The 16129-nt window shown below is 36.6% G+C and overlaps 1 protein-coding gene across 3 annotated transcripts in view; it reads right to left on the reverse strand.

Annotated features, from left to right (window-relative positions):
* Positions 1-6: 6 nt before the first annotated feature.
* Positions 7-16129, reverse strand: part of STAM (signal transducing adaptor molecule) — a 62289-nt gene continuing 46166 nt past the window's right edge. For all 3 annotated transcript variants that reach the window (XM_006765664.2, XM_015565281.1, XM_006765665.2), the window contains 6 exons: positions 14947-15038; positions 12766-12853; positions 11972-12026; positions 11182-11335; positions 8810-8982; positions 7-638 (listed from right to left, as the gene is read on the reverse strand). In XM_006765664.2, coding sequence (XP_006765727.1) covers positions 413-638; positions 8810-8982; positions 11182-11335; positions 11972-12026; positions 12766-12853; positions 14947-15038 — 788 coding nt within the window. In that variant the 3' untranslated portion in view covers positions 7-412. The remainder of the gene's footprint in view (positions 639-8809; positions 8983-11181; positions 11336-11971; positions 12027-12765; positions 12854-14946; positions 15039-16129) is intronic.

Raw genomic sequence — 16129 nt, forward strand, 5'->3', positions numbered from 1 at the left:
TTAAATATATTCACATGATCACCATTGTGATTCAAAAATGGCCACTAATGAAGTTACACAGCAATATATGTACATAATATTTGCCACAACAATTTTTGTTAAGTTTGACTTCTTGCAGACCAGGTAATTTTATGAGACAAATAATCTTATATCAATTCTTTCATATGATGAAAAGAATTAAATGTTGTAAGTAGTTTCATTCCTCTGGGAGGGGTGGGGTGGAGTGGGAGAACCTCTGAAAAGTCAATGCAAACTGAAGAGAGTTCTACCTTCTTGACAACATAATCTTGAATATTTGAACTTGTTGACCACGACAGATTCCTATAAGCTGAGGATAAACAAACCTTAAGATATCAAAAGAATCTCTAACATTGTCAGCGGCATTTAGCAGATCAAAGAGGAATCCCAAATCCTATAGCAGAGCCTTCTGAGAATATGGTTGCTGTGGCTGAGGTGGCTGTTGACTGCCTCCTGGTTGAGGCAGTGCTGATGACGTTAAACTATAGTTTGGCACATGGGACATACTAGTTCCTGCATTCTGGTATATAGTGACATCAGCAGTAGCAGCAGCAGGAGGAGGACTATACACTGACGCCTGGCTGGGATATGTATTTCCTTGAACAGAACTGACCATTGAGCTGTGGAAGGGAAAAAACACTCAAATCAATATTGACTAACTTACCCATTTAGAGATAAACAGGAAGCTATTCATTAAATACCCATTCAGTAAATATTTATTAAATACCCGTAATGTGTCAAATATTATGTGTCAAATGTGCTATTTTAGGCACTGGGATATAGTAAAAAAAAAAAAAGGGGGGGGGGAAATTCCCACCATCATGAAGTTACATTCTAATTCTAGTAGAAGAAAAAAATGATAAACTAATTTATAATATGTCAAGTGGTAATAACTGGTATGAAGAAAAATAATGCATATTAGGAGGACCAAGAGTCCCTGAGAGAAGAGATTCTGGCTTTTACAGTGTGGTAGGGGAAGGCATTTCAGATAAGGGAAAAATTTAAGCAGAGACCTGAAAGAAGTGAGAGAGGGAGCCACTAAAAGACTGTCAACTTTAATAGCGAATTATATAGGAATATAAGCTGATCAAGCAAAAAGAATGGCAAGCACAGAATCCTTTGAGAAAACAAAATGCCAGGCATGTTCAAGGACCAGAAAGGAGGCCATGCTGGCAGAAGCAGAGTGAGAAAGGAGATAAGTTGCATAAGACAATAAAGTGGCAGAATTAAAGGGGAGAGGAGCCTTAGATAAACAGTGCCTTGGAGGCCATACTAAGGATTCTGGATTATATTTGAGTGAGATGGAAAGACACTGATTCTGGACAGAAGAATGATGTGATTTGACTTAGGTTTTAACAGACTCACTGTGGGCCAAGGATATGCAAGGATATCTGACTGAAGGCTTTTACAATTATCCAGGTAAGAGCTGACAGGTGGCTAGTGCCATGATAGATTTGGTGAAAAGAAGAAAGGTATGATTTTGAAGGCATTACTATCCATGCTAATTGGTAGAGTGGCCAAGAATGCCTGAGGTTTTAGAACTGAATGATTGGAAGAAATAACTGGTAGAGTGGCCATTCACTAAAAAGACAGATGGCAGATAAGGACTACAATAAATTTGGGGAAGGAGAATCAAAATATGTTTTGGACATGTAAAGTGAGATATCTCGGAAGATATTCCATGGTCAGCTACTCAAGTCTAGAGACCAGTGAAAAGTTAGGAATAGAAATACATATTTGGGGGTCATCATCATACACCTGGTGTTCAGAGTTGTGGGCCTGAATAAGACCCCCTAGGGAATGACTACAGAGAAAAAAGCAGTCCACATTTTGAGTCCTACTCTAGAAGTCAAAAAGACAGAGAAACACTAGGCAAAGAAGACTGAGGAGACATAAGTTGGAAGAAAAACTAAGAGAGAATGGTCAAAGTCAAGTGAAGAAAGTGTTTCAAAAAGGAAGTGACCACTGGATCTGGCAATATGGAAATCATCAGTCCTTGACAAGAGGTGGACTAGGAAAGATGAAAGCTTCATAACCTTGCTTATCTTACTGCCCTGAAAATGAAAAGCAAATAAAAGAGACCTTCCATCTACTCCCACCATCACATTCATCAGCTATCTGTTCCTACACCCATTCATCTGCTGTGCCCTCTCTCCTGCTAAAACTCATCGGCTGTCAGTCTCCCTTGCAAGGTGCCCTCCACTTGGGCACTGCTCTCATTCCACCAAAAACATTCCTTCAGGGCTGTCTTTATTCACTGTCTCTGCTTTCTCTCTTCCCATTTCCAGTCTGATATTTGAGTTTTCCCATATATAGGACACTAGCATAGCTATATACAGAGAAATACTAACAGCTTTAACACTGAGATTCCCTCCCTCTCCCAACATACACACACATTTCTGTTAAAAATGTAAAAATAAATTATAAATTGGGCAATTTTCAAAATACTGCCTATTTCTAAACTCTTGAATTGCTAGATTGTTTATAAATCAATTGCTGGTAAACTCAATGCCCTTGCATTCTGCACAGATTAAACAATTCGCTATTAAAGTTGACAGTCTTTTAGTGCTACATTCCCCCCACTAATGTAGTCCCTTAAGTACAATAAACCCTCAATTTTGAGGATCTCGATTTAATGAACTTTGGACTTAATGGAAAAAGTTTCTGGTCTGTATGTATGTCATATGTGAAAATTAACACCCTGTTAATATTAAAATTGTAAACCAAGATTTGCTTATAATTAAATTAACAACTTAGAGTTAACAACTTATGTTGTTAATTCACTGTTATTTTTAACAAATTTTAGTTAGTAGGTCCTATGTTCAGAAACACTGTAGTAATTTCACCGACATAAATAAATATTACATAATTACAGTCTACATATTTAAATCCAAGAGTTAGCACTGGCAAACATGTTCGGGACTGATCAGCACATGATCACACTGCGCAGTAACTGGTTCTGCTGTCATCTGGCCTGACTTTCTGCAGCACTTCCGATGTGAGCTAAGCCGCGCCCCAGCCGTGTGCATCTGTTTATTCGTGGTGACTGGTGAACGCAAGCTTTTACTAGATGTATTCAGTATAAATTTAAAATTACAGTAATACATACAGAAAGCTTTTGTGTGAAATTAAACTTTTCATACATAGTAAATTTTAATTACACAAACATGTCTACATAAGTAAAAACAGGTAAACTAATTTGCCAATTTTTTTACATATACATTTGGAAAACCTACTTCATTATATAATGGACTTGGGCTTTAATGGGCACCTCCTCGCCTGTATTAGTCCATTATATCGAGGTTTTACTGTAATGCTGAAAGGCATCACTCATTATCATTCTATATGTGTTACTTTGTGAGATAAAAAGTATTACAAGAAGTCAGATTTTATGTTCTTATTTACATCGATAAGGACAACAATACAGCTACAATATAATGTGACAAAGTGCTAAGCTCTGGAGCCAAAATGCCTGATTTTGTATCTTAGCAAAGTGGTACCGTAGTCCTCCCTCCATACTCAGTTTTCCCATTTAATAACATGGGACATCCCAATAAATGTTCGCCATGACTGTAATTATTCATGGTTTGTACTATATTCCTTATCTCAACTTACAGTCCCACCATTCACCCAGTTGCCCAAGGGCAAAACCCAGCAATTCACCACTACTCTCCCTTATATCTGCTCTGCACTATCGCCCCAGCCTGTCATCTACATGCAATCATTTGCTAATCTCCATAATTATTTTTTTCATCTCTATCATTATGTCTTACAGTTAGAACTCATGATTTCTTGTCTAATATACAAAGTCTCCTAGCTTCTAACGCAGCAACTATGAATTCGCCAATCTTATTGCCATTTAAATCCCCTTGGAGGCTTTTCCAAGACACAAGCTCCTTAACATGATATGTAGGACCAGTCATTATCTTTGACAATAACTGCAAGTACGTCTCTCACATCTTCCACCATAGACTTTAATCCTTTGGTAATATGTCTTTTCACAACTTCCCATTCCATAGTCTTAATTTAAGACTGGAAACCATAAAATCCCTACCCGAAAACATAGGGAAAAGGCTCCTTGACAATCATCTCAGCAGCAATTTTCCTGGATGTGACATCAAAGGCACAGGAAATGAAAGCAAAAGTCAACAACTGGGATTACATCAAACTAAAAAGTTTTTGAACAGCAGAAGAAACAATCAATAATATATTAAAACACAACCAATGAATAAAAGAAAATATCTGTAAGTCATATATCTAATTAGGGGTTAATACCAAGAATATATAAAGAACTCATACAACTCAATAGTAAAGAAACTAACTACTAGATAAAAAATAGGCAGAGGAAATGAATACAGTTTTCCAAAGAGGACATACAAAAGGCCAATAGGTACAAAAAAAGGTGCTCAACAAAATAAGCCAGTCGCAGGGGGATAAGTATCACATGATCTCACTCATTTGTGGAATATAAAGAACATAAAGTGATGAACAAAAACAGAATCAGAGACACAGAAGCATTGAACAGACTGTCCAACCTATGAGGGAAGGCAGGGGGGGAGGAGGAGGAGTAAGAGAGCAACCAAAGGACTTGTATGCACGCATATGAGCATAACCAATGGACACAGACAGTAGTGGGGTGAGGGAATGTGCTGGGGGATGAAGGTGGCCCAAGAGAGGTCAATGGTGGAAAAAGGAGACTCACGTAATAATTTAAACAATAAAGAATTTAAATTAAAAAAAGAAAAGAAAATGTGCTCAATATCACTAATTATAGGGGAAATGCAAATCAAAACCAAAATGAGATATTACCTCACACCTGTTAGAATGGCTCTCATCAAAGACAAAAGGTAAGTATTGGCAAGGACGCAGAGAAAGGGAACCCTTATGCAGTACTGGTGGAAATGTAAATTGGTGCAGCCACTTGGAAAACAGTATGGAGGTTCCTCAAAAAACTAAAAACTAGCCCAGCCTATGTGGCTTAATGATTGAGCATCAACCTTTGAAAGAAGAGATCACCAGTTTGATTCCTGGTCAGGTACATGCCTGGGGTTGCAGGCTTGATCCCCAGTAAGGCGCGTTACAGGAGGCAGCCGAACCATGTTTCTCTCTTATCAATGTTTCTATCTCTCTAAAATCAATAAAAACATATTTTTAAAAAATGAAAGTTCCATATGACTCAGCAGTCCATTTATGAGTATATATCCCAAAGAACTGAAATCAGGATCTTTAGGAAATCTGCACCCCCATGTTCACTCCAACATTACTCAAAACAGCCAAAATATGGAAACAACCTCATGAGCATCCAATATGAGCATCCATCAACAGATGAATGGGTAAAGAAGATGCAGTGTATGTGTACGTGTTCGTTCTCTCTCTATCTCTCTCCCTCTCTCTCTCTACCCTCCCTCCTTCCGTCCTTCCCTTCCCTCCCTCCCTCCCCTCCCCCTCTCTGGAATATTATTCAGCCACAAGAAAAAAGAAAATTCTGCCATTTGTACAACTTGAATGAGACTTGAGGGCATTACGCTAAGTAAAATAGAGAAAGAAATACTATATTACCTCACATGTGGAATCTAAAAAGGACGAATAGTAGAATGTTGGTTAGAGAGTGGGGAAAATGGGGAGATACTAGAAAAAGGGTACAAACTTCCATTTATAAGATGAAAAAGTTTAGGAATCCAATGTACAGCATAGCGATTTTCCCTAATAATACTATTATCACATACTTGAATGTTGCTCAGAATAAACCTTAAATGTTCTCACTACAAAAAAAAAAGAAATAGTAACAACATGACAGGATGAAAGTGTTAGCTAATGCTATGGTGATAATCATTTTACAATATAGAAATGTATCAAAACAACAGGTTGTACATCTTAAATTTTCATAATGTTTTATGTCAGTTGTGTCTGTGGGGAGAGGAAGAAACACACACTTGTATGTCAAATGTCTAGCATAGTGTCTGGCACAGACTAAATGTTCAATAAACACCTGTTTAACAGAGTAGTCTGAAATAATAGACAAGAAAGTACATAGCTTTGGTCACCTGAGTACTACCATCATCACCATTCTAGGTGAGTTTAGGAAACTGCATCCATTCTACCTTCCCTAATTACCAGTAAGATCATAATAAGGTTATTACATAGTCTGGAAAAGTAAGAACCCTAGAACCAAAATTATATGTAAAAGAATAAGAAATTGCCTCCTAGATACAAACTAGGGCCACTAAAAAAAAAACAACTGCCCACCATAATGGGGAAAAAATTCCTCATTGACCTTGATCTGCAATTAGAAAACTTGAGTCAAATACAGCTGTTGGTATGGAAAATAATACAATAATTAATAAATAATAATATAAGAATAAAATCTGTGTTTTGTATACTCACAATTGTTAATCTATTTTTGCCCCACCCTGTTCTTATATATTATGTTATACATTTATATGTTTTTAAAAACTGCCTCAAAGCCTTTGTGAAGCCTCTGTAAATAATTTAAAAATATATCTCATTGGCCCAACACAGCACTTCAAATTCCTATCTTAAACATTTATTTATCAAGTATTTACTGAGCTCTTATCAAGTATAAAACTCTGTTATACAATAGATATAAAGGTTAATCTGATCCCACCTCTCAAGATATGATAGCTTAGTGGGGATACAGACTAGTCTAAAGGTGATTACAAGACAGTACACAGTAGGCTGGGGTCCTGTGACAGCAAGAGAGCAGGAACAGTGTTTGGAGTGTGGGAAGGTGTTCTAGTAAAGAGAAAGCTAGGAACCAATAAATAGGAATTAGCCAGACAAAGAGGGCTAAAGACGTCAAGGAAAAAGCACCTGCTGAAGTGCACATGTGTTTCTTGAGAGGTGACGTTAATAGCCACACAGGATCAGTAGAGTTAGCCCCTGGACTACAGTGCATGCCCTGCATCAGATATTTCACATCCAAGCTATGGAAGCAGACAGAACAATGCCCAGAAAACAGCAACAAGGTGTTACAGCTATCATTTACAAGGAAATTTCTCAAGGCCCTGAACTAAGAATGGGTCTCAAGGAACAAGGAACAAGGCAGCTACAGCAGCATGCGACACAGTAACAGAGGACCAGCTGGGAAAGAGGCAGCATTTCTGGATGACACTAAAATACCTAAGAGATTCCTACATAACTCATGCACACTGGCTGATTTCTCAACAATACCTACCTCTACTCACTTTGTATCTGGTTTTTAAGACAGTATGCTAACAATAGCTGCTCCCCACCTGTTTGCTTCTTTTCCATGTAAGGGTATTCATTTCACCAAATTTCAGCTTAAAAAAAAAAGTCCTGGGGCAGAAAGAGTTCTACCTAACATTTTTTTTCTGAGCTACTTTCAGTAGAGAGTATCCTGTTTTTTGATGCTCTAATAGCTTCCTCACTCCGAGATTACTAGAGGTGACCAGCAAATAATGCTTGTGAATCCCTAAGCATCCCCAGAGTATGACTCTTTTGAGGATGAGTAATACAACAGTAAGGACAGTATAGGAGCATTCACGGGCAACCCCACTACTGAAGAAAAGTTTTCTAGAAATTGCACCTGTGCCACCAAGATACTTCTAATGTGAGTCAGAATAACATGACTTCTAGAATTACAAATTGATGAACTCTAAAGTCTGCCTTTTATTTGTTTTGAGGGAAAGGCTTCAGCTTAGATTCACACAGAAGCAGAAAAAGACATTTATGTAATTATAAATTACATAATATATAATCATTTAACTGTGTGATAGAGGATAATATAAGTAAATGGCCAAAACAATGAGCCAATCATTTTATATTCAGATATTTGCTCCATGGACCACAGGGTAAAAAACCCATCTCTTTTCAAATGATATATTTTGCTGTGGTATATACTAAACTCCAACACAGGTCAAAAAGAAGGAAATATGTGTCTTTCTGACATAAATTCTGAAATAATAATGATAAAAGTATTTAGATTTTGCCAAAACCGGTTTGGCTCAGTGGATTGAGCATCTGCCTGCGGACTGAAGGGTCCCGGGTTCGATTCCGGTCAAGGGCATGTACCTGGGTTGCGGGCACATCCCCAGTGGGAGATGTGCAGGAGGCAGCTGATCGATGTTTCTCTCTCATCGATGTTTCTAACTCTATATCTCTCTCCCTTCCTCTCTGTAAAAAATCAATAAAATATATTTTTTAAAAAAAGTATTTAGATTTTTATGAAATTTGTGAAAAACAATATATAGTTATCAAATCTAAGTTTCATTAAAATCCTTAGCAAATACCACCACGGACTCGAATAAAAACAAATTATGACAAAGTTAGAATCAGAATACAGCAGTTCAGTGAGGCAGTAAGAGAGAGAACTGGCTTGCTGGCTATTGCTGCAATACTGCAGGGGTTCCTGTAGAACTCACTCATCACCACAAACAGGTATCAGTGATGGCATCTTTTCTGGAGTTTCTTATCCAGTTCTGGTTACAGATGATCACGGGAACTTAAGAATTTTGCCCTGACCAGTGTGGCTCAAACCTGAAAGGTGGTGGGGTCTGATTCCTGGTCATGGCACATACCCAGGTTTTGGGTTTAATCCACGGTTCGGGTACTTCCTGGAGGCAACGGATTATGTTTCTCTCTCACCTTTCTCTCTCTGGTACTTATGGAAGGCAATAGATCGATATCTCTCTCTCACCTCGCATCTCTCTCTTTTCTCCTCTCTCTAAAATTTAAAAAATTTTTTAAAGATATTACAAAGAAAAGAATTTTAATAGCATTAACTCCAAGTAACAGTCAATAATCAAATTACCTAGGGTAAGAAGCCTGAGTCTGCTGAGCAGGAAGGGCAGGGTTTGCAGAGGGTTGAACTGCTCCTTGGCTGAGGGAAGACAATTGCTCTGGAGGAAGACTATAGCTCTGGAGATGGCTCATCTGGGCATTCCCTGCAAGCAGGTAAGTACCACTTTGAGGCCCTGGATATACCTAGAACAGTTCATGATAACATATTAGATTTTCTAAGATTTTAGTAAGCATGCCAAACCTTTTGTAGAGACATTCAGTTAATAAAAAGAACAATTATATCCCTGAAATCTTTTTTCATAGTTACTTCAGTTAACAGGCATTTAAAAAATATTTTTCAGTGAAGTTGGCTTCTGATTATTTTAATTCTTAGGTAAACATTGGCTAAATTCATGTTTACCTCTATCCAAAAGTAGTAAAGGAACTTAACTTGAAACTTTATACTAATATAGTCTCTTTTTCCATGTTGATATTTTAAGTTCTTCCCTAAAAGGAATTCCAAAGGATGTCTAAGAAGTGTCTTTGAATTGACTGTTTGTATCAATAGACTGCATCTGCTTATAGATAAAATTTATATGTTTTAAATTACAGTTTACTGAATACAGAACAAACTAACTTTCTAAAGTAGGGTTAGTCAGCAAACATTTTTGTAAAAGTTCTGATAGTAAATATTTTAGGCTTTGTAGGCCATATGGTTTCTGTCACAACTACTGAATTTGACCCATATAGAAAGTAGCCAGAAACAATTAATAAACAAAAGAGAATGGCTGCATTTCAATAAAAGCTTATTTAAACAGATGGGAGGCTGGATTTAGCCCTTGGGCCATTGTTTTTGCATCCAAAAACTATACTTGTCTGAATCGAAAGAGATTGAAGCCTTAAATTCCAAAAGTCTTAAAACACATAATATTCTAGTTTTCTGTAGTATTCTTTAAATCCTTCCATTTCATAAGTTTGATAACAGAATGCCACTACCTATGTAGTAAGGCTTTTTTACCAGTTGTAAAGATAGTAACACAACCATCAGGAGACAAGGCTCAATCATCTCAGCACCTCTCTTAAGTCCTAACACACTTCCCATGCATCAGAATCCAAAAGGTCTTCATTGTAAACACAGCTATTCTGGTCCTCATGAGTGCATTTTTTTTGTACTTTTCAAACTGAACATGAAAGGTTTTTGGGCGTTTCTTTGGCTCAAACTGATATCAACACCTGTGAGTAGGAATCATCTAGCCACATGTTACTCAGGCACGGTTGCATATCTCCAGGGTTGTGGCCCCTCATTTCAGAGAAAATTGACTATTCTAAGAACAAAAATTAATCTATATAATGTTTATACCACTCTACATGGATAAAATGAAGTGCCTGGCGAATTACTCCCTATATCCTGAACTTACTGAGTTTGTGGAAAAAGAGCTCTTCAAATAGTTATTTGAGGTGAAAAGAGGGAAAGGGCCCTGGCCTATATTGCTCGGTGGATAAAGCATCGGCCTGTGCACCAAAGGGTCATGGGTTCAATTCCCAGTTAAGGGCATGTTACCTGGGTGCAGGTTCGATCCCCAGCCCTGGTCAGGGCACAAGCAGGAAGCAACCAATTGATGTGACTCTCTGACGTCGATATTTCTCTCTATCTCCCCCCTCTCCTTTATATTCTCTCTAAAAATCATGGGGAAAATATCCTTGGGTGAAGATTACCAAAAAAGAAAAAGAGGGAAAGGGCTCTGTATTGCATTACATGTGTTATGTAAAGGAAGGGAGTGAAAAACAGATTAAAGCAGCTCACTATAAAACTGAACACCGTACATAGTCAGAAGAATTTAGTAATAATTAGAAATTTTACTGAGACAAAAAAACTGCAGTTCTTAACCAGATAATTACATATAAATCTTTAAAAATATGCACACATTTGGGCCTCCCTCCTGAAGATTCTGCTTCAACAAGTCTGGATGGAATCAAAGCATCTGTACTTTTTCAAAAAGTTTGATGGATGATTCTGCTGGATATTCCTACAGAAAAATAATTTTTTAAAAAAGAACTATTGGGCATGGCTGGCATGGCTTAGTGGCTGAGCATCAACCTATGAACCAGTAAGTCACAGTTTGATTTCCAGGTCAGAGCACATGCCCAGGTTGCAGGCTCAATCCCCGATGTGGGGCATGCAAGAGAAATATCATCATTGATATTTCTATCTCTCTCCCCTTCTCCCTTCCACTCTCTGAAATCAATAAAAATATATTTAAAATAAACCACTGGTATAATGGTATAGTATACACTATATTTGTCAAGTAAAAGTTTCTTTTAAAATTCTATAAAAACACAGCTATTCCAAATATTCTCAAATATTTGAGAATTTAAAATGATATACTTTTTTTAAAAGCTTACCTGAGAGGCAGAAACACCAGATGACTGCATATAATACTGCTGATTCTGTAATTTTGCATACATGGAATACATTGGATCTTCATTCATTAGCTTGGTATACAATGAAAGTGCCTCCATCACTTTAACATTAAGTTCTGAGAGTTCTGAATGTTTTCTGAAATATTATACAATAATTTGAAACATAACTGCTATTTAAATAGTACAATATTCTAAATAATAAGGCATATCAAAATAGCAGAAAGTGATATAGACATTATTAAAAATTTACCTTGTGACAGAAAATATCCTGTATTTTAGCTCCAAGGCAATCAAAACTCAGATTTAGGTACTGTGCTGGGAGAACTTATTGTAGTTGACTTTACTTTGAAATATCTAGGTTTCTCGAGATTATAATAGATGGGTCATTTGGGCTCTGGTAATGTCACTCATGATTATAATAGTTAACCCTTATTTTTAAAAAAGGCTAATATAGTGAAGGTCAAATAAATCCTCACCTTAAACAAAAATAAAAAAAGAGAGTTGGGTCTAATTCAAATTCCCACATTTAGTAGAAAACAAGTAAATGCAGACTGGTTCCTTTGGCATATAAAAATAGAAAATATTAAAAACTGAAAATGAAAAATTCAAATGAAATAAGATAAAAAAATTAAAATATAAAATATAACACGATAGAAATAAATAAATAAACTAGTAATAAAATAAATTATAATGGCAGCTCTATTCCAGTAGGTAGTTTACAGAGAACTTCAGGGAAGAAGGTACACAATATAGAGGGCACATGCTCTTTTACCTATCAATATCTTCCAGTTTTTCATCAATAAGAGGTCCCATCTGGTGACACATTGCTAAGGTGAGAAGATTTGAAGAAATATAAGAAAACACAACAAAGGAAAGCAAATCTCTGATGAATATTCATATAAGAAATACAAGATGTAATTTGGAGTAATAAAAATGATATTAATAAAGAGACCCCAAGATTTATTTTCTTGATCTCAAAAATATTAAAATACCAATATTTATTTTACAACGTAGAAAAATAGAGAGACCACAAACTGAAACATTGGTAGCAAAAAAATGTTGCTTTAGAATTTTATTCTAAAATGTTGAATAAAATATTTGAGTATTTTAAATAATATATTTAATTTCTATAGAAATGTATAAGAATGTGAATTCTGCCCTGACTGGTTTGGCTCACTGGATGGAGCATCAGCCTGCAGACTGAAGGGTCCCAGGTTCGGTTCTGGTCAAGGGCATGTGCCTTGGTTGCAGGCACATCCCCAGTGGGGGGTGTGCAGGAGGCAGCTGATCGATGTTTCTCTCTCATGGATGTTCCTGGCTCTCTATCCCTCTCCCTTCCTCTCTGTAAAAAATCAATAAAAATATATATATTTTAAAAAGAATGTAAATTCTATCAAAGTTTCAAATAGCATATAAACGTGAGACTGAGTCACAGAAGAGTGTGGAATGTAAACATGTTTTGTATCATTCTCAATTTTATTTAAATATGAACCATTCTGTAACAGAACAGTAGATATAACCTCTAATTATCCTTTATTTGGAAGATAAATGAAAAACGAGGTTTACCTTCAAGATGAAGTAACTCCGGAAGATCTGGCTGATCATCACTGGGATCTGTACTTTGCAACATCTGTAGCAACTGGTCCATTTTGTCCTACAGGAATTAAATTGTTAATATAAAAAGCAACTAGTCATTACGAAACAATATGTTCGCACTTTGTTAATTAGATAATGGATAAGAACTTTTGTAATTCAGATATGTAGACTCCAATTTTGTTTTTATGTGGTTAATATCTGTGTACTCTCTTTAAGTACCCTGTGAAGTCAGAGCCTCGAAAGCTCTACCTACTTGTTTTTTAGTCCTCAATGATTCTCTTAAAGAGAATAGAGCCACATTTAAACTTACAATATGTGAGCTCTTCAACCTAATTTCATGGTAGTGAATTTCACTCTGTTTTGAAGCAGCCTAGCCTTGACATGCTGACAGGTGTAACCTCTCTCTCACGATGGCATTACTTATGACTAACAACTCAGTTATTACTTCTCCCCCAGGGTGAATACAACAGCTGTTTTAGAAAGGCATAGCTCAGCTATATTACAGCTGTTCTCTTTCTAAGTAGGGCCATCAAGACTTCGTCTACATTTTCTTGCTACCAATGTTTCAGTTTGTGGTCTCTCTATTCTTCTACGTGGGAAAGGCTGGAAAGCATCTCAAGGCAGTGACTTACACATATTTTAGAATCTTTTAATCACCAACGGGACTAATGAAACCATCTTTACATTAGTACCTCTATACATTATATAAGTACATATGTATTTATATGTAGATTTTTTAAAAACAAAATATAAATCTTACATAGCATACCAATGAATACTATAATAATTACAAGCTTTTCCCCATGCATGGTTTTTACAGGGTTATACTATTAAACATATGTACATTAGGTAAATAATGTAAAGAAGACCAATTCAAAGCATAGCAATTATTTAAACAAAAACTCTGTGTTATATATAGAAGAACAGTTTGAGAGATGGATTAATTACTAGAGAGTAAAAGTGACACAGCATATAAGAAAACTCTGAAGGCAAAAGGATTTTATGTTTTGAAATGGGTACTATTTTTCATTGTAAAAGATTCAACTTTCATTTCAAGCAGTTCAAAAAAGAAGGCATATGTCAGTAAAGTTTTCCTACAGCAAAAAAAAAAAAAGGGGGGGAGGGGGGCGTGGAGGGAGGTGGTTATAGTTGGTAAGAGTGAGAGCCACTAATACCTGGATAATTTTTGCTGTGTTTACAGAATACTATACTCTATCTGAAATTACCTACTAACAGAGAAATAAGGTTTCTAGAGAGATCCCTCACCTCTACACGCATTTCTTATGTAATGCAATCCGCTAATTAATTTTCCCTAATCCAGTTGGATTCCTTGGCTCCTAGCAGTCTTCTACAATCTATTTCTGTAAAAGAACACTCCTCAAACTTTCTGCTCTGACTCCCCTAAAAGAAGGCTAAAAACTTATTAATTCCTTCACATATTTTAAAGGTAACTTCTCATTTTTCATCATAAGTTTAAAATGTTACCAAGAATATAATTTCCAGAGCATTAAGTACAAACATTTTAAAATAAAACAATTACACATTATTTGAAATATATTTTTAAAATCTCATAAGTGTTCGTAATAGCAAAAAAACACCAGAAAAAAACTAAAAACAAACTCACTGTCCAAAAACAGAATTAAAAAATCATGATATATCCATTCTGTAAAACATTAAGCAGAAATCTACACTAATAAAAGACAAAGATGCTAACTGACCATACCTTTGCTATTCCCTAAGCTATGCCCACCAGCCAACCAGAGCAACTATATGCAAATTAATCCAACCAAGATGGCAGCCAGCAGCCACAGAGCTGGAGCAAACAGGAGGCTTGGTTGCCCGGGTGATGGAGGAAGCCAAGCTTCCCACCTGCTCAGCAGCGCTAAGGATGTCCGACTGCAGGTTAGGCCTGCTTTCCGCTGGCAAGTGGACATCCCCCGAGGGCTGCTGGGCTGCCAGAGAGATGTCTGTCTGACTGCCAGCTTAGGTCCAATCCCCTGGGAGCGGGCCTAACCCAGCAGGTGGTCATCCCCTGAGGGGTCCAAGACTGCAAGAGGGCACAGGCCGGGCTGAGGGATCCAGCCCGAGTGCACAAATTTTTGTGCACTGAGCCTCTAGTTTAAAATAATGAGGTATATGGAAATCACTTACTTCATCAATAAAGGCTTGTTCCTCTGGCTCTGGCTCTATTGTTTCTACCTGAACATCATCACTAAATTGTACCGTCTTCTTCTCCGTTTTTACTGTAAAACATGCAATATTTACCTTTTCCTTAGAATACATTTAAAATTCTATTTGAGAACACTTTAAGTTACAAGAGAGAATTTTTTAAATATTTCCTTAAACTGAGAGACTTAATTTAAAGAATAATCAGGTTGCAGATTTAGGCAATAATGACTAAACATTACTTCATGTCAAGATTTCTTAATTTTCTCTTCTAAAGATTTTACATTTCCCATAAAAGACACATTACTATAAATAAGAGGTATATTTCGGAAACAAAGATTAATCACCTACTACTCAAGAGTTTAGTAAATTGGTGAAAAAGAGCAAAATTTTACAATGGCATGAACGAACTCTTAAATTTAGAAAAATCTCATTTGATAGACCATGCTATTTCAATGCAATGAATTAGAAAGTTAGCTATATGTTCTCCAGCATGCCACTCAGACTTTTGACTAAGAGAACGACATCCAAGCCAATGGAAATTTTACAAATAGCCTTGGCAGGGATCTGCCACTCCATCAGACTATACATTTTAGTTACATGGTTCTTTGCATTAAAAAATGATTATTAAGGGATCCACAAACCACTGGCCAGAAACACATACTTCTCTTGCTCAATAAAGAAAACTTTAAATATCTAATCAATATAACATTAACTAGTACATATAAAGATATGATTACCGTATTTGCCGGCGTATAAGATGACTGGGCGTATAAGACGACCCCCTAACATTTCCACTCAAAATACAGAGTTTGTTATATACTCGCCGTATAAGACTACCCCCTCTTCCGCACACCTTCCACACACCAAATAAAAGGTAAAACAATATCAGATTTGATTTTAACATTTTAATTTATATTCAAATGCTTATGACATGCAGGAAAACTGTCACAAGGCTGTATGTAATCAAACATATACATAAAACAGTGCAAGTTTATTACCGGTAAACATACCGGTAATTCACTAAAGAAAACACACTCTATAGACTGGTACCGTAGATGCTTCTCAGGAACACAGGCAAGCAGCCCACAACCTAGAGGGACTGTCAATGATAGAAGTAAGATAACAAATAGAGGTAGAGAGCAAGTGCCGGGCAAGTCCCTAGCAA

This window comes from Myotis davidii, unplaced genomic scaffold (assembly GCF_000327345.1).
Source record: "Myotis davidii unplaced genomic scaffold, ASM32734v1 scaffold980, whole genome shotgun sequence".
In the NCBI taxonomy this organism is placed as follows: domain Eukaryota; kingdom Metazoa; phylum Chordata; class Mammalia; order Chiroptera; family Vespertilionidae; genus Myotis; species Myotis davidii.